Below are 25654 nucleotides of genomic sequence, written 5' to 3'. Positions count from 1 at the left end.
CTGACAATCCCAGTGGGCGTCTGCTGAGACTGTCACGTGCAGGGCAGCACAGAAGCACGCCCTTCTGGAGCTCGGTACAGGCTGGGAGTGAGTTCGGGGGACGGGAGTAGCAACAGGGAGGGAGGGTCCAGCTCCTTCTGCAGGACCCTGGTCCCTCCCATCACCCACTGTCCCCCTACAGCCCCTGTGAAGTGAAGCAAGGGGAGCCGTGGAGGAGGACGGGATGGGGAAGGGGAGCAGTGAGGGACAAACTCAGAGGGTGCCTGCCGGGGACCAGGCTGCACGCGGCAGAGATGTCAGAACCTGCCATGAGTGCTTTACGAACAAACTGGGGTCCCCGGGATCGGGGGAGACCTTGGGGGATGGCATACTTCAGCCCAACCCCCATGGCATCTGCGCACCCGGAGGGCAGGCGGCCAGGCTGGGCGACCACTTACATATGAAAGGTTTCACCGTGCTGTGGATGTGCTTGTGCTGCTTGAGGCCGGAGGACGTGGCGAAGGTCTTCCCGCAGTCAGGGCACGCGTGGGCCCGAGCGCCCACGTGCTGCGAGCGGATGTGCCGCTGAAGGTTGCTGGGGTCCGTGAACACCTGGGGAGATGGATGCCGTTGGCTCGTGCCCTGCCTGGACACCCGCCTTGGCCTGGTTCTGGCTGACGGACCAACCGGCTGTGGGGGCAGGGCCCCGCCTGTCTCTCTTGCCATGTTGCAGTCTGCACCAAGCAGGCTGGGACAGGCCTCTGCTGTAGCAAGGACCCGCTGCATGGCCTTAAGTGAGCCACAGAGCCTCCCCGGCTGCTTTCCTCAAGAACAATTCCTGAACTGAGGCTGCATGAGACAGGGCTGCAGAAAGCATTTTCAGCTGTGGTGCTGAGACCCTGGAGGGCTCAGGGTGGAGGCTCGGCTCAGCCCTGCCAGCCTCTTCCTTCCACACCGGCAGGGGGACAGGAGCTATGCCCAGGAGGGGCCTGGGTTCTGGTCTTGGCCCTGTTCCTTCTGACCTGGGGGACACGGTCTTCCCTGAGACTTCCTTTCCTTCCTAGTCGCACGGAAGGGCCCGAGCCACCGCAGGGGCCTCCCACCCACTCTGCTGCACTCCATCTGCATTTGGACTAGGGGGTGTAGGGAGCACGGCAGCAGGCGCCCGTCTGCAGCCTCCTGCTGCATCGGGGCTGAGACGGGGCTGCCCCGCAGGTTACCTTCACGCAGTTTTCACATTCGAAGCGTTTGCCGCTGTCGTGGGACATCTGGTGGCGGATGAGGTTGGACTTCCAGTTGAAGGCCTTGGGGCACTGGTCGCATTTGTACTCGCGCTCCTCCGTGTGGATGACCATGTGCTGCTCCAGGCTGTTCAGAGGGTGAGGCTCACTGCGGGGCCCAACTACCTGCCCTCTGCCCGGGAGGGGACCCCAACCACACAGCTTGTTCCCAGTGCCCCTTCGGAGCCCCCACCACACTGCCGGGGCATCAGAGCATGTGCTGGCGTCTCCCTGCCCACCTCCTCTCTGCCATGGCTGGGCTGTGAGGGGCAGAGGCGGCCTTCCCCTAGCAGATGAGGAAGCCGACACCTGGATGGTTCCATCCCTCATCCAAGACCACCCCCCAGGCGGCTGGAGGCAGTGCCGGATCCCGGCCCACACTCCCTGGGTGCCTCTCAAGATGGTCCTGGCCTTGAGGCGAATCTTGGGCCTAAGAAAAAAGGGGTTCAACACTGGCATGAACCCAGGAGTGGGGCAAGTCCCCCAAACCCAAGGACGCCCCTCTGAGTGCTGGGCACACACCGAGGAGGCAGGTCGGGAGTCACTCGGGGGTCTCCAGGTGACACGGAGGGGGCCAGAGCACAGCTGCTCGGAGGGGCCGCTGCACTTGGATGAAGGAGCCACTCTAATTCCCTGCTCTCGGGGGACCCCTGGCTTCCCTCGTCCCAGGGATGACTGTTAATCTTCATGAGCAAAGCAGTGATATATCACGGCTCGTTAATTACGGGGCCCAGCCATCCATTCAGATCAGAAACGCCTGGTTCCCGAGCATCAGGAGACTGTACCTTTTCCCCTGTTGTTAATTGTGATTTATGTGTTTATGTAAAGAAAGCACGGACCCTCTTGAGCGGCGTTTACTGGGAAGGGCCGCAGTCGGGATTTGCCCAAACGTTGATTTTCTCAGTCATCTGTTCCGGGTGGAGGGTTTGCCGTCCCCAGGGAGCGGCGCGGGGATGGGCGGTAATCCCCAGCAATCACATAGCCGGTTAGTGGCCTGATGGGCTTTGCTCTGACTTTGCGAGGCTGTCCTGGAGGAAATCCGCAAAGGCAGGAGGAGGGGCCCAGGTTGGAAAAGTCTCCACAGCTCCTCGCAGCACTGGACTGAATGTCCTGGTTTCACTCCCCACGGAGACCAGGAATCTTGTCTTTCCCAGGGGGTCACAGGTCCCCAAGTCCGCCAAGGCCCCAGATGCTGGCTCCTGCCTGGTCTCAGGGCAGGAGAGGACCAGTGCCGGCCTGCTCATGTCTCTGAAGGCCCCCCTGGGACAGGCCGCTGCCACCCGGTGGGGAGCAGGGCTGGTGTCTTGGGGATAGGGGTGACCCCTTCCGGCTCTTGCCAACCACCTGAGAAGGAGTTGCTCATGTGTCCGGAGGGTGGGGCCACCATGAATCCCTCAGTGGTGGGTGCTGCCACCCCCATCCCAGTCTGGGACCTTATTACAGAAGTAGCCTTGGGCTGAGCGGCTGCAGGTCTGGGCTCTGGCCTGAGTTTTTCTCCTTTCTAGTTTCTCCCCACAGCGCAGCCCTGGCAGGCAGGGCCACAAGCCTAGGAGGTGGCTTTCTGGGGCCAGGACATTTGCGATCAGAGCCAGGGGACACCTGCGGCTCTGGCCACGGGGTCCTGCACCTGCTCTGCCGGCAGCGCCAGTGTCCCAGAAGGGGCACGTATCCCCAGGGTGTGTCCCACTAGGGGGCCCTTTGTCTCCACCTGTCGCGGAGTGAGGCAGGGGAAGGGAGGGGAGGAAGACTCCTCAGAGGAGGGGGCGGCACCTGTACTTGTTGGGGAACATCCGCTCGCAGTCCTTGCACTCGTGGGCTTGGCCGCTGCCACCGCCAAGGCCCTCAGGCTTGAGCTCCTCAGCCAGGCCCTCGTAGAGCGCAGCCCCCACTGAGCCACACGTGTACTTCTTGTGGCGCCGCAGGTCCAGCTTGGACTGGAAGAGTTCGTCACACTCGTCACAGCGGAATGTGGGCTCCTCTGCAAGAGAGAGAACGACGCGGTGGTGAGTGAGCCGGAGACCCAGCCCAGGGCTATTAGGGGACTGTGGAGACCTGGCCCCCTCACCACGCTGCCCCAGGGCCCGCACCCAGGCTGGCCAGTCCTGCACTGCTTCCTTCCAGCCTTCAACTTGGGGCCCACCAGCATGCCCTGGAGACAGGCATGTGGAGTCCCCAGGGCCCAGCCCTGGGCAGCACCAAAGGATCCCCCCAATCTGTGCCTCAGAGGGAGCCCCGGGCGACACCCGGCCCTGCCTGTGCCTCAGGCAGCCACCGTGGGTTGGAGAAGGCCCCGAGCTCGGGAGTGGAGGAGGAAGCCGGGCCAAGTGCTTTGTTTATGAATCAGGAGAAAAATGATGACAGAGCTCCAGTGCATATAATAAATTATTGTCGTCAAGGTCAAACAAATTAAAAGGGGGGCAGCTATTATTAAGTTTATGAGGCAGCATCCTGACCGCCTTGCCAAGCCAAACAATCAGCCTGGAGCTGTCATCCTGGTGGGGGGGCTCTGGGCCCGTCCCTGCCTCCCCTGCCTGCAGCAGCTGGGCAGCAGCCTTCCACCTAAGATGCGAGGCCCCCCCCCACAAGACGCCTCATCCCCCCCCAGCTCTGGAAAGAACGCTGGCACTGAGCTCTTTCCCAAATGAATTGAACAATGGTGTGTGCACCAGTGTGTGAGTGCACAGGGGCGTCTTGGGCGTGAGCAGGCAGCTGTGTATGCACACGTAAGTGTGAATATCTCAGCATATCTGCATCCATGTTTGTGCATCTTTGTGTGACTGTGTGTGCAAGTCTATGCACTTACACCCATGTTTGTGTGGGCCTGCATGGGTACTCATGTGCATGTGTGTGAGGGTGCATGTGTTTCTGCATGCACCTACATGCGTGAATATTTGTGTGCACTGGTGTGTTTTCATACTTGCACGTGTGGTTTGTGTATGCCTTTGTGTTGAGGCATGTGTGCATCTGTGTGTTCATGTGGGTGCATACTTTGCATGTGTGAATGCACATGTGTTTCTGTCTGCATGTGTGTGCATTTGTGTTATGTATGCATACGTGCATATTATACATATATGTTTGTGTGCATGGGTGGCTGTGTGTGTGTGCATATGTGTCTGATGTGCACACATGTGCATGTGAACATGTGTGAACACGCACATTGTGTGTTGGTCTGTGTGTGCGCACCAATGGGTGTGCAGTTGTGCAGGCATGAATATGTGTACACATGCTTGCATATGAATGTGCATATGCTAATGTGCATGTTTGTGTTTGTGTGCATGTGATGTGTATATGCATGCAGTTTGTGTGTGTGCATTTGCGTGCTTGTGGGAATGTGTGTTCGGATGTATATGCATGTGCACGAGGACTGACCCAGTGCCCAGCATTGAGCAGAGTCTTCATGAACTTGGTCTGAACGTTGGCTCAAAGGCCTGAACCTAAGGATTGCCGAGGAGATGGGGGGATGGGGGCAGATGGAAGAGGGCTGTCACTTCCTGTCCTCTCCCTGTGTCAGAGAGGCCACCACGGTCATAGGCCTTTTAGAGTCCTAAGGAAAGGGTGGGCTGCTTTGCAGTCTGGGCAGTGCAGGGGTTACCAGAAGTGGCACCTCCTTGCTGACTGGAAGCTTCCCTGAGCCTAAGGGTGGAGATGCTGCTATTTGGCTTGGGCCACCCCAGCACCCCTGGTGGGTCCCCAGAGCCTGGCTCCCTGAGCCTTAGGTGCCCAAGGTGGGGATTCCAGCAGGGTGCTGGCCCCGAGAGACCACAACAGGCATACTGGATGGCACCCACCCCCCCACCCCTTGCCAACCAAGGTACAGACGCCAGCTCGCCAGATGTAATTTTCGGTGCCATCTTTGGACAGAGGTAAGTATCTGGCTGACAGGGAAGGGGTGCCTGGCCGAGAGGAGCCCCAGGGGTGTGTGCATTGGGGGTGAGTGGGCAGGCACCACTGCCGGTCAAGATGCACCAAACACCGTGATTTCATTCTCAGCCGGTGTCCAGGCATCCTGGCCCTGCTCACTGACCTGAACCTCAGGAAAGCACTGGTTTGGGGGAAAACAAGATCACGAAGGGAAAAAAGCCAGAGGATGCCCAGAGCCTGCGCAGTCCACTTCCCACAGGACTGCGGTCCACTCCTCAGCTACGGCCTCTGGGGCTTGGAAGGCTCCGTCCCAAACCTCTCCGGGGAAGGCTGCCACTCGGAGCTTTCTGAGTTTGTTCACTCGCTGAACAAACCAAACCCACCTAGGAGCTGCCAGGAGGGATCCTCGGACAGGGCGCACAGACTGGGAAGAGGTGGGCGAGAAATACTCACCCTAGAAGTCTACAAAATGCCACCTTGAAATGTGATTCAAGCCTGCAAATTCTTCAGAGAGAGCCCACTGTGCAAATGATGTGGAGGCAAGGCTGACCCCTGGGGTCTGGTGGGAGCCCCACGTGGCGGGTCCTGTCCTCAGAGCTTAAGAGAATCCGGGCACTGAAGCCTCGCATCGACCTGCGAGCACCCACGGAAGGGCGACAGTATTTGCATGCCTGCTTCAGAAATGGCAAACTGAGGCTGGGCAACACTGAGTTGCTTGTCCAAGGAAGAGGCAGAGCAGTGGGCCTGCAGCCTGCCCGTGGTTTTGGGGCTGCGGAAGCAGGGCTGGCAGGGCCCCAATTTCCCACTGAGGGTTTTGGGGAAAGCGAGGTGAGCCTGTGATAGGGGGATGCTCACCATCACCCCCTCTCAGGCCTTCCCTTGTCTTCAGAAACTGGGATTTTCACTGGAGAACAAGCCCTGCAGATCTGAGCACCAAGACCATTGCAGAACACAGCCAACCCGCAGACCTGGGAAGCTGCCTGTGGGTGGATTCCAACGTCCCGGGCTGGAAGGAGGCTGAGATGGGGCCTCCAGCCAGCATCGTGATTCAGTTAGAAATACCAGCTTTTATTTTACTCTTTCTGGACCCAATGAAGAACAATCATAGAAGTTGAAATTTGAAAACAAAGACAAGAAGAAATGCCAACCCCACCCACTCATATTACTGACCAACTTATTTTTTCCAGTTCTCATTTAGAATTTGGGATGAAAATAAAGATTTAGATTGCAAATGAGAATGCAGTCTGATTCTCACTCCAATGGCCTTGGAGGGTGCCCTGGACGTGATGGAGCCGACTTCAGTGACCATCCCTGCCCTGCTGCTCCCTGACCCCAGCCCTCCACGGACGGAGCTGGGCCCCCATCAGAGGACCGAGCCGGGCACAGGACACACGTGAGCCTGTCCTGCCCTTACTGAGTGGTGTGGACAGGTCTCCTGGCTGTCTTCCAGGCAGGTAAGGCTGGCCCTGAATACACCCCTGGGGCTCGTGGAGGGGCCAGAAATGGCATAGTTTATGGCATTTTCACTTTCTCGGCCCAAGAAACTTCTGCTTTAAAGAAATGCTGAAAGAACATGACCTATTCTGATAATGTTTCCCATCTTATGATCCCGGATCTCACGATCTGGCTGGCTCATGCGCTCTGTGCTCCACGCACTGCCTCCTCTTGGCCTCTTTTGGAGAGAGGAAAAGCAAATTATCGGGAGGCTGTCTCAAAAGAAAAGCATATTGGAATGGAAGTGACTTTCTTTTTCTCCCAAGAGCAAAAAGTTCTCACGAAAGAGAATTCTTTCCTCTTCATTGTAAGAGTAAAAACAAAACACAAAGTCGAATGCATCTGAAAGTGGCTTCCCTGTGGTCTGAATCACTTGTGTGAAAATGGGCCTCGCATTTCTGATAGAGCTGCAGCTCTGCAGAGGGAATGTGTCCAGCCCCGGGACTGCAGGGCAGAGGCTCGGTTCTCCCGAAGCAGGCTGACCCCCAGGGGTCTCCTGTGTCTTCTTCGCTACCTGAACATGGTCTCCAGCCCAGCCCTCTTCTCCCAACAAAAGCACAAAATACAGTGATTGGAAATGAAACTCTCTTCATCTGGCAGGGGTACGTGGGCTGCGGTGCAGCATCCACCTGCCACCTACGCCAACTAAGCCAACGCCGTGGTGACCTCACATCTTGTTTGCCATATCTGCGCCTCACTTGCCTGTCTGAAGTTCCATCAGCAACCTTCATGGCAGAGCAGGAATGTAACAGAAAAATAAGTCAGTCCCTAATGGCCCCGGAGAGCCGAGGGGTTCACAATTATGTGGAGTCTACGTACTAATCTACCAGACTCGAGGCTCAAAGGAGCTCGAGAGCCTCCTCCAAGTTCCTGCAGTGATAAGGGGCCGGCTGCATTGAGCTGGGGTTGGGATAAAAGATTTTTTATGATAATTATCTTAGTGAGGAACATTTTTGCATTTTCTTTCTGTGCGATTCAGAGTTTAATTGGTGGGGGAGGTGGCTACTGGGGAGGCATGATCTTGACAGGAAAGAGTAGGGAAAGTCAAATATTTGATATTGGGCTATTATGTGTGGCGAGCAATTAGCCCACAAATGTTTGATAAATTATTAGGAAAATGTAGACCCAGGTTATTTAATATCAGGGGCTGGAGGGGGGTGGGGAGCAGAAATCAAGGTTTTTAAAAAACCTTTTGGAAGAAAGAAATTTCATTGTACAAATGAAATTCCATAGTCAAGCACCTCTCCTTAAGTCAAGTAGATTTGTCTCTTGGCGTTCTTGTGTGCTATCTAAGATTCATAGACCTTTTCAACAATTATTTTGAGGAAAATGAGGCCTTCCCCCCTGCTATCCAGATCTCGGCAATTTATTTTCCTTTTCTCAAAGGCCTAAATAAAACCACACTTTAGAGGAAAGTGCAGATAGGCTCCGGTTTGTTAAACTATCCTACTGTGCTCATTTCCTTTCGGACACTCAGGGACATAAACAGATACTGCACCAAGGAAGGACCCAGCTAGCTGCGCCACGCTAGGTGATGGCAAGGGTAAGTGAAGGCGGAGTTCTCCATGTCTGGTCTCGAAGCCTTCCTGCTAATTCCAGCACCATTCCTTCACCGTGAAATCAGAGTGGTTCCTTGGAGAAACTTGCAGTGGATGGCATTAATCATTAAGCCTTGGTGTGTTTGAAGGGGAGGTCCAAGAAGCAAGGAGGAAAACTCAGCCTCCCTCCGGGCTCCAGCACCAGCAGGAATCACCAGCTCCGGAAACGGCCAGGAGGGAGCTTGCGTTTCTGTTCACTTGTGGGGTCTCACCCAAAGTAAAGCAGTCAGGCTCGAATCCTGGAGCCGTCTGCTCAGAGGGACCAGCGTGGAGCCGACGGGCCTTGCTGCCCACAGAGCCTTTCCTGGCCGGCTGTTCCAGGACCCCGTAGGGGAATGGACACATGGCTTCATGACGTGAAGGCAGGAATGAGCCTGTATCTGGGAAGAGCTCATCTGTGTGGGACTGGAATTTTCTCAGGCATCCTCTCAGCTGTACTTGGGTGTGGAGGAAGGTGAAAGGGAAACTCACTTGTCCCATCTCTACTCGACAGAGAGGGACTGGCAGATCTAGGGAAAAGAAAATTTGGAAAGCTTCCCACAGCCTTGTCTGGAAGAGCGGGGTGACTCCACATCACTGTGAGACCCGCCTCAGACCCTGCATTTTCCCTCTTGCCAAACGAAACTTCCCCTAACACTTCTCTTGGAGTTTTAGCTACAGATGTACATTTTGCTTTGAAAGATACATATGCCATCATCCACTCTCTTAAATGAAACAAAATCTTCCCACACCACAGAGAGCTCTGGGGCAGCCAGAAATGCTTCGAAGCTACAAAACTGGCTTGGTGTTTGTTTGTCTGTTCGTTTAAGTACCAGGGAAAGCAAAGGCTGCTGTTGCTGCTGCTAATAAGAATAATAGCAATAATAAAACATAGCTTAAAAAAATCACCTGGGACCCTAACATTGCAAAGATATAATCCACTGGATATCAGTTTGCCCACTGCCCGAAGCCCTTCTTAAATTCTGGGTGCACCTCCTGGGTGCCCCAGGGAAGAGGAACAAGAAAGCCATTAGGTTGAGCCTTTGTGGGGGCGGGCAATTTCTGCTGGCCTGGGGTCTGCAAAAATGGAGGCACCCAGCACTTGGGGGCTGCCTGGCCCTCATTAGGTGGCTTGAGGTGATGAGAGGCCCTCGGTCCTCCCAGGCATCTGCTCCTCTTCCGGGTTGGCTGGGGGCTCCCAGGGGCCGTGGCCCGGTTTGGGGGAGGGGTCTTACCGTCCAGGCCGGGCGGCACTGTGCCCAGAGGGTAGACGCCTTCCTTCACGTGCACGAGCAGCTCCTCACCTGGCTCAATGTCCTTAATGACTTTATAGTAAATCTAGGATGGAGAGACCAGAGAGAAAGGGTGAGTGTGGTTTGTTGGTGTCTGGAGAGCCTCTCAGTGCACACTCAGCCCTTACACTGTGGACACAGCTCGGCCTGCACTTGATTTTCCCCTAATTGCCACCAAGAGGGTACCTTCTGGAACTTTTGCAGAATATGTGCAGAAGGAATTGCGTCCCCTTTTAATTTGCTTTATTGGGCTTTAGGATATTCATAAAGGGGGTGGCTAACTAAACAGGTAGGATCCACATCAAAGTTCCCAGCTGGGGGCATCCTGGGGGCACAGCAGAGCCCGGCTTCCACCAAGAGCCCGCCTGGGTGGGTTCTCAAGTTTCTTTTGTTCCATTTTGTGTATGTAAGTGAGACCCGCTTTGCCAGTGGCGGTGGGGGAGGGGGAGCTCGGGGTGTGGAGTGAATCTGGTTGTTTCTGAAAGTGGCCATGAGCTGAGCCTGGCCAGTGAGTCAGGACACGGGGCTGCAGTTCTCCCAGGAGCGGGGATGCCATGAGCCAGGATGGCTGGGGTGGGCAGGACTGTGTGCCCACTGTCAGCTTGGCGCCTTGCGGCTGACCCCACAGGTGGGAGTCTGGGATGGAGGACACCCTTGAGAACTGGTGGGCTCAGGTAGATTCTGCAGCCTGGTCAAGCCCTGGGGGCGAGGGGACCTCCATTTGGAACTCTGCTCACTGAGCAGTGCTGTTGGGGGCTGTGTCACCGCGGCTTGCCAGGGGCCTCCTGAAAAGAGGAGATTGTCTTGGGGTGTGGAAGTGGTGGTCGAGATGAAGAAAATTAGCAGTTCAGAAAGGGGAGGCCGGGCCATCTGAGGCCTGGGCCGGGGCACGGGCTGTGCCGCCAGCACCAGGAACCCTGCGTCTTTGGTCCAGGAGTGTCTGGTGGCAGGTGTGTTTCTCTCGGGGGGTCACTGCCCACCCTGCACATAGGGGCGTTTGAGACTCTCTTCTGATCACAGTAACTGGGGAGCTTCTAGGGACCTGCAGGCCTGGCCGGAGGACTGGCTGTGAGGCTGGGGAGAGGCCCAACGGAAATCCACCTGCCCCTGTGAGACCTGGGGCTGAGGCTCCTCCAAGAAAACAGAGTGGGTCTAGACTCAGAAAGGGAAGGACTCCCAGGGATGGAGGGGAGGTGGCCATCCTTGTGGGTGACACTCCCTTCCCCACTGACCATCCTATGTCAGGCCAGGCTCTCCAGCAGCTGGACCTGGTTGGGGTCTGTGGCTGGACACAGCGGGGCACCCCCGAGACAGGGCTGGGTGTGGCCCCTGCATGCTCCTCCCCTATGCCCCCCACGTTGTGAATTTCACTACAATCTGCCAGTCCCAACTGACTCCAGAATGACACCAAAGAACTCTCAAAAGACACACATAAGCCACAGCGTGACTGTAACGCCCAGTGTCTGCTACTCCCAAGACACCCAGACAGGAACTGCACGAAGGAGGACAGGTAGGTGCACGGCCTCTCTCAGTAGTGTGTGAAGTTCCCTTATGGGGTGTCAGGTAAGTTGCTAAAATTATGAGGAGATGTAAAAGTGGAGAGGAGAAACTGGCCCATGGTAACTTCTTCAATTAAACCCATTATTATTAGGACCCCAGTTTTGTATTATCTTATAAAAAAAAAATCACACAGTGGCTGAATCATTGTCTCTTTTTTAAAAAAGAAACTTGAGCCACTGTATTAGAAAATTGGGCCCAAAGTGCAGGATGAGAAGCGCCAGCTGGGACAAAGCCCGGGTGACCCTCTGAGCGGTGCCGTGAGTGGCATTGCAGCAGACTCAAGTGGAAGGGGCTGCTGAGTGCCTGGCCTGGCTGACGCCCCTGGGGCAGGTGGCCTGGCCCAGGCCCTGGGCAGGAGAGAAGAGGGTCAGCGGGCGAGGCGGAGGCTTCTCGAGGGGTCCCGTTAGAGGGCAATGTGGACCCTGGCCGCCTGCCCCTTGGCTCCAGTCCAGGCCGCACCTCCCAACCCCCCCACCACCTCCCTCCCCACCCCACCCCACCACCGTCGAGGGTCCTGACCTGAGACCTCAGGCATCCTCCCGCACTCCCCGCTTCTCGGCTCCACTCCATTGGCGGGCAGAGGGCTGGGTGGGCGGACGGGGGCTGGGCGCGGCCCTCCTGGATCCTCCGCCTGGCCCCCTCCGAGAGCCTCCGAGCCTCCCGAGATCCACACCCCAATCCCATCCCCTCTCTAAAGGCCACAGACACTCCCAGGACACCACCCGGACTCCCTTCTCTACACAGGGCAGCCAGATCTCCTGGGATGCCCCCCACCCAAGGGTGCTGGTCCTCCAGGGATCCTCCACCCCAGCTCCGAGGGCGCCAGGCCTCCCTCCTCTGATCCGCGGGGCTGCGGAAGGAAGCCCCTTCCTCCACCTCTTCCCCCAATCCGAGGTCCCCCGGTGTCTCCTGGGACCCCACCCCGGCTCCGAGGGCACCAGACCTGCCGGGGGACCCTCCCCTCTGGCGCGGGCACTGCCCTGGAGCCGCCGCCGCGGGAGGGTCTAGCGCGCCGGGCCTTAGGCTCCCCCTCCCTGGCCTGGACCTGCAGGAGGAGGGCGCCTTGGCCATGGGACTTGGAGCCAGCAGTCGGAATTAATCGCTATTAGTGCTGATCGCAGGGCCCGAGGCGGGGCGGGGCGGGGGTGGGGGTCTCCGACCTGCCTCCAACTGCTTTGGGGGTCAGAGGTGAACGGGAATCCGCGCAAACTTTTCCATACTCGCTGGCCCCGCCCTTGCCAGCGGCGCGGGGGTGCAGACAAAAGCCGGCTGCGTTTTTACAGCCTGTCCCCGGTGTCACAAAGGCCTTATCAGCCAGACGCGCCGAGAACGCCACTGTTCCTGGCCGGCGGGGTCAGGCGACTTCCCGGGACAAAGACCGCGCCGCGGTGGGAACCGGGCGTCTGGGGACCCAGCCTGGGCCGGCTCCTGGCTCGAGAGCGTCACAAATTGCGCATTTACTGTACTGCAGGCCCCTTCCTGCAGGGCTTGTCATAAATTATGACTGCAGCTCCCTACACATTCCTGCCGTCTGCTTATAATCCTCCTTTCCTCCTGAGACCCGCGGTGGGTCCTGCTCAGACTGCGCTAAGTCAGCATGGTGGGAGAAGTCTGTTGAAGCAAAAATAAAGTCTGGAGTTTCTGATAGCCTTTAGCCCCCAGCAGCGGCCTCAGGGAGGACGACTGGCCGCCGGAAAGGAAGAAGAACAGTGTATTTGCTTAAGCGACGCATCTAAGCATCTATGCCTTTTTATAAACACTTGCCTCCGCTACGCTGTTGAAGTCGTGCTTAAGTCCCCGGGTTGTGTTGCACGGGGAAGGCTGGAATTTTCCCTTTAGTTTAAGGATCTGAGAGGGTGGGGAACCCACTTAACAACAGCTAAGTTTACTAGCGCCAATAAATGTCTGCTGTGAATGGCTTTAAAAAATAATGATGCCAAACAGACTGGATCTGAAGTTAAGTCCTTGTTTCAACACTTCAGGTTCTCTTTGTAACAACAATGACTTGACTGAACGTGGGTGAACAACACGAAACACAGGTCCTCGGAATTCAAACTGTATTTAGCATGACCCTGCCTATTTTCTCCCCCTTTTATCACTTTCCAGACACAAAGAGGCGGCTTCTTGTAGGTAAACGGAGTTCTGGGACAAATAAATGGCCACGTTCTCAACAGAAGGCAAAGAAATTGCCCCAGAAAAGCCTAGAGTCAGCCCAGGCCACGTTCATTCAGACAGAGCCTTTTATGAAAATTAATATCATTGCTCCCCAGCAATATTCTTTAAGACACAGAAATCATTTAAATTTACAATGGCTGCCAGCTTTGGGATACCTTCTCCTTACAGGTCTTTAAAGAAAGTTTTTAAAATATCAAATCAATTCACAAGAAAAGAGACGACTTTCGAATATGAAGCTCTAAGTGGAACAGTTCTCATTCCCGCTTAATCATAGAATTTAACAATATAAATAGATGAAAAACTCCATGCAAATTCCACTAGGTGGGAATCACCAGACTGCAGACTAAAAGGAACTGGGTTGAATCTGAGCAGGGCCGTTCTTGTTTTCTCTTTCCTGGAATAAATGAATTTTTTCCATCAAGTGAACTTTTGGGCTTTCTTGTCTCTTTTTGACCGGTGTAAGAAACTTTAAAGGCAGGCTTGAATCAAGTAGGTGAACCCTCCTTCCGTGTCCTTCCTGGAAAAAACTCAATCGCTCACCATTCTGGATTTCAGAATTCAACTGTGCCTGAGTTAACTGTGCGAAAGGCTTTTCTCACAGAACACGTGAAAGCAGCCAGTGGAATCGGAATTCTTCTAAAACCGTTTCCCAAAAGCAAATTCCCCTGGTGACCCAGTCTGCCTCTCACCTGGCCTTGGGAGAGAGAGAGGATGTTGGTCTGAGGATTGTCCCCTGCATTTTGGTTTTAGCGGAGGCGGCTGGGTCTCAGTGCTGCTCCCGGCTTCATTTTAACTCCTTGCTGTCTCCACACGCTGTGAGTGTGGGAAAGCGCTGTGATGATCAGCCGGCCCAGGAGCTGAGCATGTAGTGGTGATGATGCCCTAAGGGCCAGCAGGGGCAGCACCCCCATTTGCAGCGCTGGGGTTTGGGCAGCGGTCTCCTTTCTCCCTTCCCTGTGCACGCCTGTGCTCGGAGCCTGCCTCTGGCCGGCCTCGCTTTCCGGCTTCCTCCGTGCTGAGCGGCTGGAGGAGACCACAGTCAGCCTCCTGGACTACAGACAGTCCTATCCTCTGCCGCTGGAGTCCGGGCTTCACCACCTTCCTCTCCTCCTGCACATGGCTGAAGCCTTTTTATTAAGCCTAAGTTTTATTATTGTGTGGTGTGTGATATGCCGTCACCATCCCAGCGACCCAGACATGAAATAAAACTCTGTGTACACTTATCTGTTTCTTAGTTGTGTGGTTTGGATCTGGATTATAAAAATATAAATGACGGGTCCACAGTTAAATTACCTTGATCATTCTTAAATAGCTTCTTCCAGTAAAGTAAGCCTGTAATGAGCAGGAAAGGAATATACGAATCCCAACAGGTGGTTTGCGTAGGGGTTCAGACGGCACAGTTGAATTTAAACCTCGTTCTTCACCAAGAAGAGGATGAGTTTGTTCCAAAGGGGGCCCCGTAAAATGGGAGTCAAAGCAACCTGCATATATTTTGGAGTATTTTGTAAGCTGGTTATGAAATGCTGAAAGGAGCCCCCTGCCCTCCTCCTTCCCATTTCAAGGGGGTAAACTGTATCTCATGGTTGGAGGCTCCTGCGTGCCCTGACCAAATTAACAATCTATGATTTTTAATTTAAAATATTGTGAGGATGGCTGGGGGCGATGGCTTACGTCTGTAATCCCAGCACTTCTGGAGGCCGAGGCGGGCAGATCACCTAAGGTCAGGAGTTCGAAACCAGCCTGACCAACATGGTGAAACCCTGTCTCTACTAAAAAATACAAAATTAGCCAGGCATAGTGGCAGGCCCCTGTAATCCCAGCTACTTGAGAGGCTGAGACAGGAGAATTGCTTGAATCAGGGAGGCGGAGGTTGCAGTGAGCCGAGATCGTGCTACTGCACTCCAGCCTGGGCAAGAAGAGTGAAACTCTGTCTGAAAAAAAAAAAAAAAAAAAAAAATTGTGAGAGATAAAAGCAAAGGGAATATGGACATATCTGGGGTCAGGGCAGAACAAGATGATGGGTGTTGGATGCCCTCTGTTTAAAATCACAACCCTGACAGGACACATGCCCAGACAGAAACGAGGGACCCGGGTCAGAGCCAGGACAACAAAGCAAAAGAGAAATGCCCTCTGCCGACCCGAGAGACACCGGGTTCTCATGAACAACCGGCACGGGCTCTTGTCCACGCGGTGCTGCCTGGCCACTGGCGGCCACTCTTCTGACACAATGCCTTCGCGGAACACGCTCTGCGGAGGGGCTGTGCTGCTCCGCGGCGGGAGCCGGGACCCCTGCTCTGCCCCTGGAAGGCCCTGAGGTTTCGGGGTTTGTCTGATGCCCAGGCAGCCCCAGGGCGCTATGCAGATCGGGGCTGCTTTTCTCAACCCAGGGGTGCTGCAGGTCATTTGAGAGCCCCACAGCCGTTCCGCGGTACACTGGGGGACCTGCACCCCTGAGTCCGGCTCCCCGACATTCCTGTTTGACCTCAGCACCATCCCCCGCCATCCTCAGCCCCAGTAGACAGTTGACATCCCACCACCAGCTTACCCTATTGAGGCGAAGTGAGAAAAAGATAAACCAAAAAACAGAAAGCACCGGCTGTGACAGCTCGTCCCTGCCTCCCGCGTCCCCCCGCGGGCACTTCATCGCTAAGCTCTTGTTTTCTTTCTTAACGTTAAAACAAATTCAGGAACTGCCCCTGTCTGTGTCTCCTGAAACATTTCAAACCAGCTCATTTGTTCATAATTACAGGAGAAAGAACCACCCAGGGGTGATCCGAGTGTCTTGAATTTTCCAAAAGGCAAAGTAGGAGCCAGAGAGTGGGGGTGGGGGGGGTGTACCCCCGGAAAAGTGCACGGAGATTCCCGAGGGCCCCTCTGTGCCTTCCGCTCATGCTCAGACGAGGCAGCAAGTCAAAGTCCCCCACAACGACTTCTGACACCTCAAAGCCCTATCTCCCTTGCAATCTGATTGCCCGGGAAGTCTCAGGAGAAAGGCTCGGTCCCCCCGCTGTGTGCGGGGATGTTTTGCTCCCAGCAGCTCCCCAGAGAGCCTGCGCCGCTTCAGAAGCAGCGGGACCCTTGGCCTCGGAAGGCGCCAGCGTGTCCTTGGCCGTGATCTGGGGCCTCCTTGTGCAAATAGAAAACCACAAATCCCCTTTTGGGCGACACGGCCGGGCCCAGGAGCAAATTCATGGCCCAGTGGGGCCTCTGCCTCTGCTCAGCACTCCCATGAGCCATGAGGAGGGCTGGGATGGGCTTTAGAGAAGCAAGGGCCGGGGATGGGCCCGGTCACCTCTCAAGAGGTCCCCTGGGGCCAGGATGGGGAATCTTGTTGCTAGATGAGAACGTGGAGGTGGGGCCCATAAGCAGCCCCCTCAGCCCCACGCCATGGGGATAGCTCTTGTTCATGGAGAGGACGGTCCGATTCCTATGGGGCCCGAGATGGGGAAGGGACAGGATGCTGGGCCAGCCCCGCCTGGGAAGGAGGGTGTTGGGGCCTCCATGCCTCCCTCAGCTTAGCCGGTCCTGCCTCCGTCCATGAGGCACCGCAAGGCAGCAGGGCAGCAGGGAGCCACTGGGGAGGTGCTGGCCGGTTGCTGAGCCACACTCTGGGGCTCACATGTTCTCAAGCCCCTGTCTCCTGCCTCTCCCCAGTGGCTGCGGAGGAGCACATGGCCAGTCCTTTTTTGTACAGGGCAGGTGTCTTGGGGCGTGTTAGGGGATGCTGGGAGAGGGACACGTGGTCAGTGATTTGAGCAGGCTTCTGAGCAGCCAGAATTGGGTCCTGGCCAGATAGTCAGAACCGGGCCTGTGGGTGCTGCACCGCCCAGCTCAGCAGGTGCCCCGGAGTGCCCCAAAGTGTCAGCTAGAGTGCCAGTACACTGCACAGAATCATGAGGGACGCGGGGGTGGCGTCCACCCCAGACCCCATCTGAATGCACAGCAACCCGCATCCAGTGAAGGCCAGGAGGAGCCCGGGATGGGCCGAAGGAGGTGTGTGACTCCCCCGCCTCCAAAGTGCCTCTAAAGTGTGGGTCTCACCCCAAGGACGTAGGAGCACCCTGGAGGCCAGGCCCCAGAGTTTGCTTAAGTACTGGCTGCCAGTAGCAGGAGACTCAGGGGGAAAGCCCCAGCCTGGGTCCCCATCTGAATATCGATCTGAGTTTTCAGTTCAGAGCGGCCTCTCTCCTCTGCCCGGTAGGGGAACTCATCTCTTCTGGGAGGCTGTGGCTTCCAGAACTTTCTTTTTAGGACGTTTACACTGTCTTCTGCCCTAGTCTCCTTTTTCCTTTGAAAATGGGGGCTGAGGTCACATGTCTTGAACCTCAAAATGACGGTGATGCTTTTCTGACCGAAGTATTTTCCCTGCCAAATACCATTTGGCAAACTCGATGTTGTTTTACGGAGCTCGGATGTTCAGATATGGTTCCTTCCCTTCTGTGTCTGTGCTGTATTAGAGGTGGGGTGTGTGTGCAATCTTGCAAGAGACAGACAGAGAAAGAGAGAGGGAGAGAGAGAGGGGAAGGGAAGGGAGGAAGATTGTTCACTTGTGTGTGTTTGTGTAGGGGGGTTGTGGTGTTCGTAAGTACCAGGAAATCCTGGTGGTGGGAATCTGAGAAATGGCGTTGGTATCATGTAATGTTTCCTTCTCAAAGAGAAGCTGTTAAAAGCTTTTAAAAAATTCTTGGTTTTATTAATATTTCAGAGCAGTTTGTATTTTAGCTCTGCATAGGGTCAAATAGGTTGCTTTGCAGGAACCCACGTTCCCGTGGTCAAGGCCAGGGAATGGAAATGCTTTCTGCCGAGGCCGTGCGGCCGTCACAGCGCGAGAGAGGGCATTTAAACACTAGATTGAAATCTATTATATCCCTTTCAAAAAGGCATTGCTAAAACTCATGTCATGTGAGAGTCTATGGGTTTCTGAGAGCAGTTTTTCATATTTTTAGTGTTTAAATTTTATTATTATTCAAAGGAAAATACATCCCACACGATGCTCATTTTCCTTTGATAACTGAAATTCACGGTTGAGATTTCAGGAGAAGAAGCTGCCAACTCAGCCACCTCGCTCCCGGTGCCTGGGCGGTGAGTCTCCTTCAGCCTCTGGCCGGCTCCTGCTTTCCCAGGCATTCCAGCCACATGGTTTATCCAGCTTGGAGGTGCACCTTTGCGGGGACATGGGCAGGAGCGTCGGTGGCCCTGTAACACCCGACGTCACCGGCTGTGCTACCTATGTGGGGTGCTCTCAAGAGCAGAGGGCTCCTCTCCCCGTCGGAGGGGAAGGGTCTCACAGGGGGGTTGAGGGGGTCAGAAGTGGAGGAATTTCTCTCTGCTTTGGGCCATTTTGGTGTCGCCTTTGCTTAAATGTGCATTTCAAGTTCCCTCTAGATTTGTGGCTTTAATTCAGCCTATGGACCTAAAACAGAGAGAATGAATCCCTTGAGGTGGTGTTGGAGAGAGCCATCTAGCAGGTCAGGAGGTATCTGAGGAGTTTTGACATTATCTGTGGTTTGGGTAATAGCACCAAGTATGTTTCTGACTCTAGGACGGAGCTTTGGAGGGAGTCGGCACTGTGGGATGATGGTGGGGTAAAGGGAAGGAGTGGATCAGGATTCAGGATCATTCTTCCATCCTGGCAAAAAGGATCTCTGCCCCCTGGTCCTGACCATGGAAACACAGTTGGCTGCAAAGCAGTCCATTCCTTTTGGACCTCACGTGTAGCTAAAAGGAAAGCTTCCCCGAAATATTAATAATACAATGAAGATTTTTTTAAAGACAGGCTTCTCTTTGAGAAGATTACAGATCTGTTTGTTTTTTAAAAAGCTAGACACATAAAGATACCCACTTTACTGCTTAAGTTTAGTTCAAAAGTTCTAATAAACATTTATTTCTTAAATAAAAAAAACTGGATCCTTCATTACTGTAGTTTGCATCTCACAAAAGCACAGCCCTTGCCCAGCCCTGCGGTGCCCCTGCCCCTCGGCTTCCCAACGGACGACTAAAGACACACACTCTGCAAATTTGAGCCCCAGAAGGGGACGGAAAGACCGTCCTTCTATGCGCCTCAAGCCCAGTTTTCCTTCACTCCAATTTCACTTTCATCTGGAAGAAGGAAAATATTTTTTTTAAGTTCTGTTCTTATTGTTTACGATTATTCTTTTGCTTCATCTCTGTATTTTTTTTCAATCAGAAAAAGTTATTTTAAACATTTTTGGCTCTAACTGAAGGCCACGGAAGTCCTGGTAGTAGAGTGGATTCATGTCCCCATCCAGAACGAGCTTGTCCAGCGGAGCAACTGCTCGATGGAGACTCTGCTCCACAGCCAAGGGGATGGCAAATGAGGGAGAGCCCCTGGCAGCCAGCCGGGGCCTGCAGGGCCTCCCTGGAGTTTGCTCTCTGCATTTCTTAATGCAAAATTGTTTCTCTAAAGTCGAGAGCCTTGAACCAATTTCAATGACTTGCACAGGCTATGCGGGAATGTTCCGTGATGTGGTCTTCACACACACTTTTCACAGCCATGGGATCCTTTTTTTTTTTTTTTCAAATGAAATCTCATGTATGACCCCAAGATATTACAGGAAAAACCAGACGCTGTGATGGAAGGGGCCGGGGACCCCGGGCACCCCGAGGAACGCACGGTGTTGAGGATGCAGGTGGAAAGTGCCGCCCGGGAGGCCTGGCTCCAGAGTGAGAAGAGCCTCCAGGGGCCACTTGCAAGCTTGAAATAGAGAAATCCATGAAGCGGCGACCAGCTCTGGGGACACGGTGCCTTCTGGAGTGGAAGCAGACTCCTCATCTTATCCCCTGATCAGCCTGTGGGTCTGGACGCCTGTTCTGCTGGTGGTGTGGACCAGCTGTGGAGGTCAAGGATCCAGGGAGCTTAGGGGGTTCCTCAGCCCTGAGGTGGCAGGGACGGAAGTGAAGGTGTCTCTTGCCTGGTTCACTGCCCGCAGGACAGGGGCTTTGTGCCAAAAAGGCCAAGGCCTTCAGTAGGCCGGTCAGAGGCCCCGGAGGCTCTAGGAGGCCCCTGAGTGGCTGCCTCATTGGCCGGTGCTGACTCTTCGGAAAATTTGGTTAAACAGCGCCATTTAGATGGATTCTTGCAGTGACGGTTCCTGCTCTATGCTTCTCCCGTGTCCTTCAGGGAAGCGGCATTTGCAGGAAGTGTGGACCCTGTGATCTGGGGTCCTGCCTGCTTCATTGCTCTTTTCCACCCGAACCACCCTCTTGGGGTTCAGGAACTGCCAGCCTCAGGCAGGGTCCCTGAGCGAGGCTCCGATGGAGCCCTCCCGGGGTGAGTCAGCTCCCCGGAAGCCAGCGCTGGCCGAGCACCAAACAGCACCCCCACCGCAGGCCAAGGCTTGGCAGATGTCTCCAAAGAGGCTCAGAAAACCCTTGCCTCGGCACCTCCGCCAATCTTGGTGCCACATCCTCAGGGACAATTCCAAAGGGCAGAAGCCCCTGTTATGAGCCTGGACCTACCTGCTCACTGATCTGACACATGGTGAGGTTCTGATCGTCGCAGGAGCACGCCACACGGATGTACTTGAGCCAGCTGCCGGCCCCCGCCTGATTTGCATCCACGCAGAACTTCTCACTGCCCAGGTCTTCCGAGATCTGCTGGGAGGAAAGCGAAGTGGGAGTCAGAGGTGCCCTGTGTGCTGGAGTCTGCACACAGCCTCTGCCCACCCGGAAACCTGGCTGTTTGGGCTCAAGTAGGAAGGCAAGTCGGCGTCCAGACCTCAGCCCACCCTCTGGGCATCAGCAGGGCTCCCAGCCCACCCAGCCTGCCCATGCCCGGGAGTCTCCAGGAGTCTCCAGGAGCCCAGCAGAAAGGCAGGGAATGGCCTTTTCGTTTCTCACCGAGTAGATCACTGCCCCTGCCTGGTGATAAAATGAGCCTCCAGAGTTGCAACCCCCACCCCCGCAGCAAAGCTGACCCACGTGTGAGAAGGCAGAGACTGCTGCATCTGGGAGCAGAGCCCTCTGCTAAGGAGCTGGGGCGCTGGGCTAGAGAAAAGCGTGTCTGAAGGTGAAGGTGTTGCTGGGTGTGCATGTGCATGTGTGTGCACACTCAAGGCAGCCTGTACATCACTCTGAGAGTAAGAAAAGCATCTGGTTTCCTTAAAGCTGGAGAGTTTCGGTTTGACACCCAGTAGCATGAAGATGCCTAGCTGTTCTCACCACGCCCGCAAAGTCACACGCTCACCAACTTGGCTTAACTTTGTTGTCACTGTTGCCTCTGAACGGGCAGAGTGGTAATCCCTAGGACTTTTCTTATTTGCTGTGACCCCCACTCCTCCGAGGACCACCGATGAGGAGACCTGACCTGCTGTCCACTGTGGAGAGACGGTGTCCCCTCAAACAGCCTGACCGTGGGTGGCGGCTGCAGGCCCCCCAGCCTCCCCGACTCTGGCCAGTGGCTACTCTGGGTTCTGAATTCAAACCAGCAGCATCTTGGGCAAGCTTCCTGGGCAGCCCAGCCCAGACAGGGCAGGAGGGAGGGCAGGGGGCAGGGGCTGGGGCGACACTACACTCAGGTCCGAAAGTAGAAAGGCTATGTCTCTGTGGGCAGGAATGCCCTTGGGCAGGTGTGTCCTGCTGGGCAGGTGTATGTGGGTAGGCAGCTGTGTCCTTGGGTGGGTGTGTCCTGGTGGGCAGGTGGGTCACGGTGGGCATATGTGTCCTTGTGGGCAGGTGTGTCCTTGAGCAGGTGTATCTGGGTGGGCAGGTGTGTCCTTGGGCAGGTGTGTCTTGGCGGGCAGCTGTGTCCTTGGGCAGGTGTGTCCTTGTGTAGGTGTGTCCTGGTGGGCAGGTGTGTCCTTGGGCAGGTGTGTCCTTGGGTAGGTGTGTCCTGGTGGGCAGGTGTGTCCTTGGGCAGGTGTGTCCTGGTGGGCAGGTGTGTCCTTAGGCAGGTGTGTCCTTCTGCAGGTGTGTCCTTGAGCAGGTGTGTCTGGGTGGGCAGGGATGATGGATAAGGGAGTCAGAAGGACCCAGGGGAATCAGGATGAGACAGTGACCTGTCCAAGCGAAAACAGTGGAGGCTGACTCCGGACACCTCAGATGCTCGGCATGCACTCTCCCGGGTTCCTAGCCATCTCAGGCCTGGTGCTGGAATTCTTTTGAAAAGTTCAACGTCGGCACCAATCAATGCGGAGGTGTGTGGTCCACGTGCCCCGGCCTCTGTGCATGGCGTTCCCTCTTCCCCTGAGGCTTCCAGGGAAAGTTGGCCCCCAGAGCACAGCAGAGACAGAGAGAGGGCCTCGAGTCTCTTTCCCTTCCACTTGCTCTCAGTCTCCTTGTTAACAGCCACCACCAAGCTGGGGTTCCCGACTAAGGGTTTCCAGAGGTGCTGGGTGAGATAGATTGGGGTGCAGGGCAGGAGGTCGGCCAGGGCAGAGGGGTGTGCTCCTGGCGTCCCTGTGCTCCCTATCACACACAGCCGTGCCTGCCCCTGGGCGCCTTCTGGCTCCATCCAGGGCAGTGGGAGATTCACTCAAAGCCTGTCTTATTTCAGAGACAGCAGCGGCAGAAATGCTCCCGAGCTCGTGGGCGGTGGCTGCTGTGCTCCATTCACCAAGTGACTGTGACTGAATGGCCAGGTCCCTTCTCTGCCCGGGATTGGCTGTGAATCCTGTCCACTCAGAACTGTAGATGGGCCTGTGGTCCAGAGGGCATGTGAGTCCAAGAAGCATAACTAGGCTAGAGGCTGGCGCCCGAGGAAAACATTGGCGGCGGGGGGGACGCTCAATATACAAACGATGGATTGGCAGGAGCACAGCCGGCCATATGGGGCTGGCAGTATCCCAGTCCCGTCCCCAGCCCATGGCTCCACTTCTCCATAGAGGCCTGCTGACATCACAGCACATTGTACACAGTGCCTGTGGGCTGAGGGCTGGTGCTCACCCAGGGTGGGCTGCGCCCTCCCACCTGGGACCTGGACTTTTGTCCTCAAAGCTGGAGCACCTGGGTCACAGCACCCCACTGGTGCAGCCAGGAGTACGTGCTCCCGAGTGCATCCCCCTCTGAGCCCAGGGACCAGCTGATGGGGCTCAGGCCCTTTCCCAAGAGGCAGGACTCACCCCTAATGCACCCAAGACCTGGGCTCAGCCAACACCTTCCCCCTGTTCTGGGCCCCGGCTGGCTCAAGCCTCGCTTTGGTGGGGAGTCTGTGGCCACCCTGCTGTTCAGGACCCAGGGCAGGTTCCCAGGGAGACAGCCTCTGTGTTACCAGCTTCTGCAGAGACAGCTGTGCCCTAGGCAGGACTGCAAATCCCTTGACATTTGAGGTCCTGGTCCCTAAAGGGGCTGCAGGAAGGGTCCTCACGTTGTCCAGGGAGGTCACTGCCTGCCCTGCCCAAGTCCAGGGCCAGCCCAATCCAAGAACCACAGACTCAGCAGCCCACCCCACCGCACCCCATCTCTTGCCAGGACAGGGGTGGCAGGGGTGTGGCATGGGAGGGAGGAGGCCACAAGCAGCTGGCTGTCACTGGGGAGGCAGGCTTCCCATCCTCTAGGGTGCAGACCCAGGGCCACCGGCCCCACGTGGTGAGGCCCCTCCCCAGGCACAAAGGCCTCTCAGGGCCCTCTCACCTCCCGCCCTGACTTCTGATGAGCATCAGGAAACCGCTGGAAAGGCCCGCCAAGCCAGAGCTGTGGTCGGCAGCCCTGCCATCTTCCTCTGCCGCAGGAAGGGGGCGAGGCTGGGCTGGCCAAGACCCACGTGGCCCCACCCTGCCTCACCACTGGCCGGGTCTGGGCTGGAGGTCACTGTGGGGCAGAGGACTCACAGCCCCTGTATAGGTGGTGGCCTGGGTGCCAGGCTCTCCCTCTCTGTCGCCCCTGCTCTGCTTCTCTCTGTCTGTCTCTGTCTCGCTCCCTCTCAGCATGGGTCTCTTTTGGGCTCTCTCTCCTCCTATATGGTACAGGGGCCAGGGAGAAAGTAAATGATGCGTGAGTGACCACAGCCATGGCATGGGCTTCTCCTGGGGCCTGGCTGTTGACTCTAGAGTGTTGGCCTCGGTCGGGTGCAGTGGCTCATGCCTGTCATCCCAGCACTTTGAGAGGCTGAGGCGGGTGGATCACCTGAGGTCAGGAGTTCAAGACCAGCCTGGCCAACATGGGGAAACCCCGTCTCTACTAAAAATACTAAAGTTAGCTGGGTGTGGTGGTGTGCAGCTACTTGGGAGGCTGAGGCGCAAGAATTGCTTGTACCTTGGAGGCAGAGGCTATAGTGAGCCGAGATTGCACCACTGCACGCCAGCCTGGGAGACAGAGTGAGAGACTCTGTCTCAAAAAAAAAAAAAATAGTGTTGGCTTCACCTTGACTTCCAGGCCTTGGGGATCTCCCCAATAAATCCCTGGAAAAACAATCCGTGTCCCACTATTTTAAGTGCTTCCAAGCCCCTCGCCATCTAGGCATGCATGTATCTGGGTGTGTGCTTGTGTGTGGGCGTGTGCCTGCATGTGTGCACATGTATGTGGGGGGGTGTGCATGTGTGTGGGTGCACCTGTGCATGTATGTATGTGTGTGCATTCATGTATGTGTGCTTGTCCTGGGGGAATGCGGCGAGAAGCCTTTCATGAGCAGAAGGCCAAAGCCAGCAGGAGGACATTAAAGCGATGGCCAATTCCCTCTCAACAACGTGGATTCTGTGTCATGGCAGAACTGCTGGAGGAGAACCCTGGCCCCTTCCATCCAACCTCACATCTGAGGCCTCCTCAATGCCTGTGATCCAGCCACTGATGGCTGCAGGTCTAGGGACCCACCTGTGCACTGGGACAGCCGGTCTCCAGGCACATACCACTGTGCTCTGTGGAGCAGCCACCCATTGTCCTCCCAGGCAGCCAGTGTATTGTTGAACGCATCGAGTCACTGGGAATTGTTTTTTGGGGGATAGGCTCTCCCTTCTTGTAATGCCCCCCTCACCTTGCAGAATCAGCCTCTCTTTTCCACATGACGGCCCTGCAGGTATTTGCGTGCGGCCTGAGTCCTAACCCTCCCCTGCCAGGGTAAACATCTCTGGCTCTCTCAAGCGTGTCTGAACAGGGACATGGCTGGTTTCTCACCCACATGGGACAGTGTTCTGGAGCCTCTGTTCTGTTCCTGACCCTCTCGGGTGAAGAGGCCTGGAGACCGGAGGCAACAACTCCCTCAGGGGTCCTGGTCCCGAGTACACACTCAGACTTTGCTGCCCTGTGGGTGGGGTCCCCTCTCAGGCCTGACAGCTTCTCCTCCCTCATCACTCTCATTTCCCAGGCATTTCTCCTTATCCCCCGGACGCCCAGTCCCCAACCCCTGACCAATTTGATAGTCACAGGGTGGGAGTTACACCTGGTGGCCCCTAAAGGGAGGAGCGTCCCCTCTCCCTGGTAGGCCCCCTGGGGTGACTGAAGAGGTCTTGGTTAACTCCTTCCTTCCACAGCGGGGAGCCTCTGA

The 25654-nt window shown here is 55.8% G+C and overlaps 1 protein-coding gene across 1 annotated transcript in view; it reads right to left on the bottom strand.

Annotated features, from left to right (window-relative positions):
* Nucleotides 1–25654, bottom strand: part of PRDM16 (PR/SET domain 16) — a 238905-nt gene that overhangs the window by 27845 nt on the left and 185406 nt on the right. The window contains exons 3-7 of the mRNA XM_058444047.1: nt 20698–20835; nt 9427–9529; nt 3030–3237; nt 1200–1347; nt 438–591 (exon numbers count right to left, since the gene is read on the bottom strand). Of these exons, the coding sequence (XP_058300030.1) occupies nt 438–591; nt 1200–1347; nt 3030–3237; nt 9427–9529; nt 20698–20835 (751 nt within the window). The remainder of the gene's footprint in view (nt 1–437; nt 592–1199; nt 1348–3029; nt 3238–9426; nt 9530–20697; nt 20836–25654) is intronic.

The sequence above is a fragment of the Hylobates moloch genome, unplaced genomic scaffold (assembly GCF_009828535.3).
Source record: "Hylobates moloch isolate HMO894 unplaced genomic scaffold, HMol_V3 SCAFFOLD_9, whole genome shotgun sequence".
In the NCBI taxonomy this organism is placed as follows: domain Eukaryota; kingdom Metazoa; phylum Chordata; class Mammalia; order Primates; family Hylobatidae; genus Hylobates; species Hylobates moloch.
The sequence above is the reverse complement of the archived record's forward strand: the minus strand, read 5'-3'. Positions and strand labels throughout refer to the sequence as shown.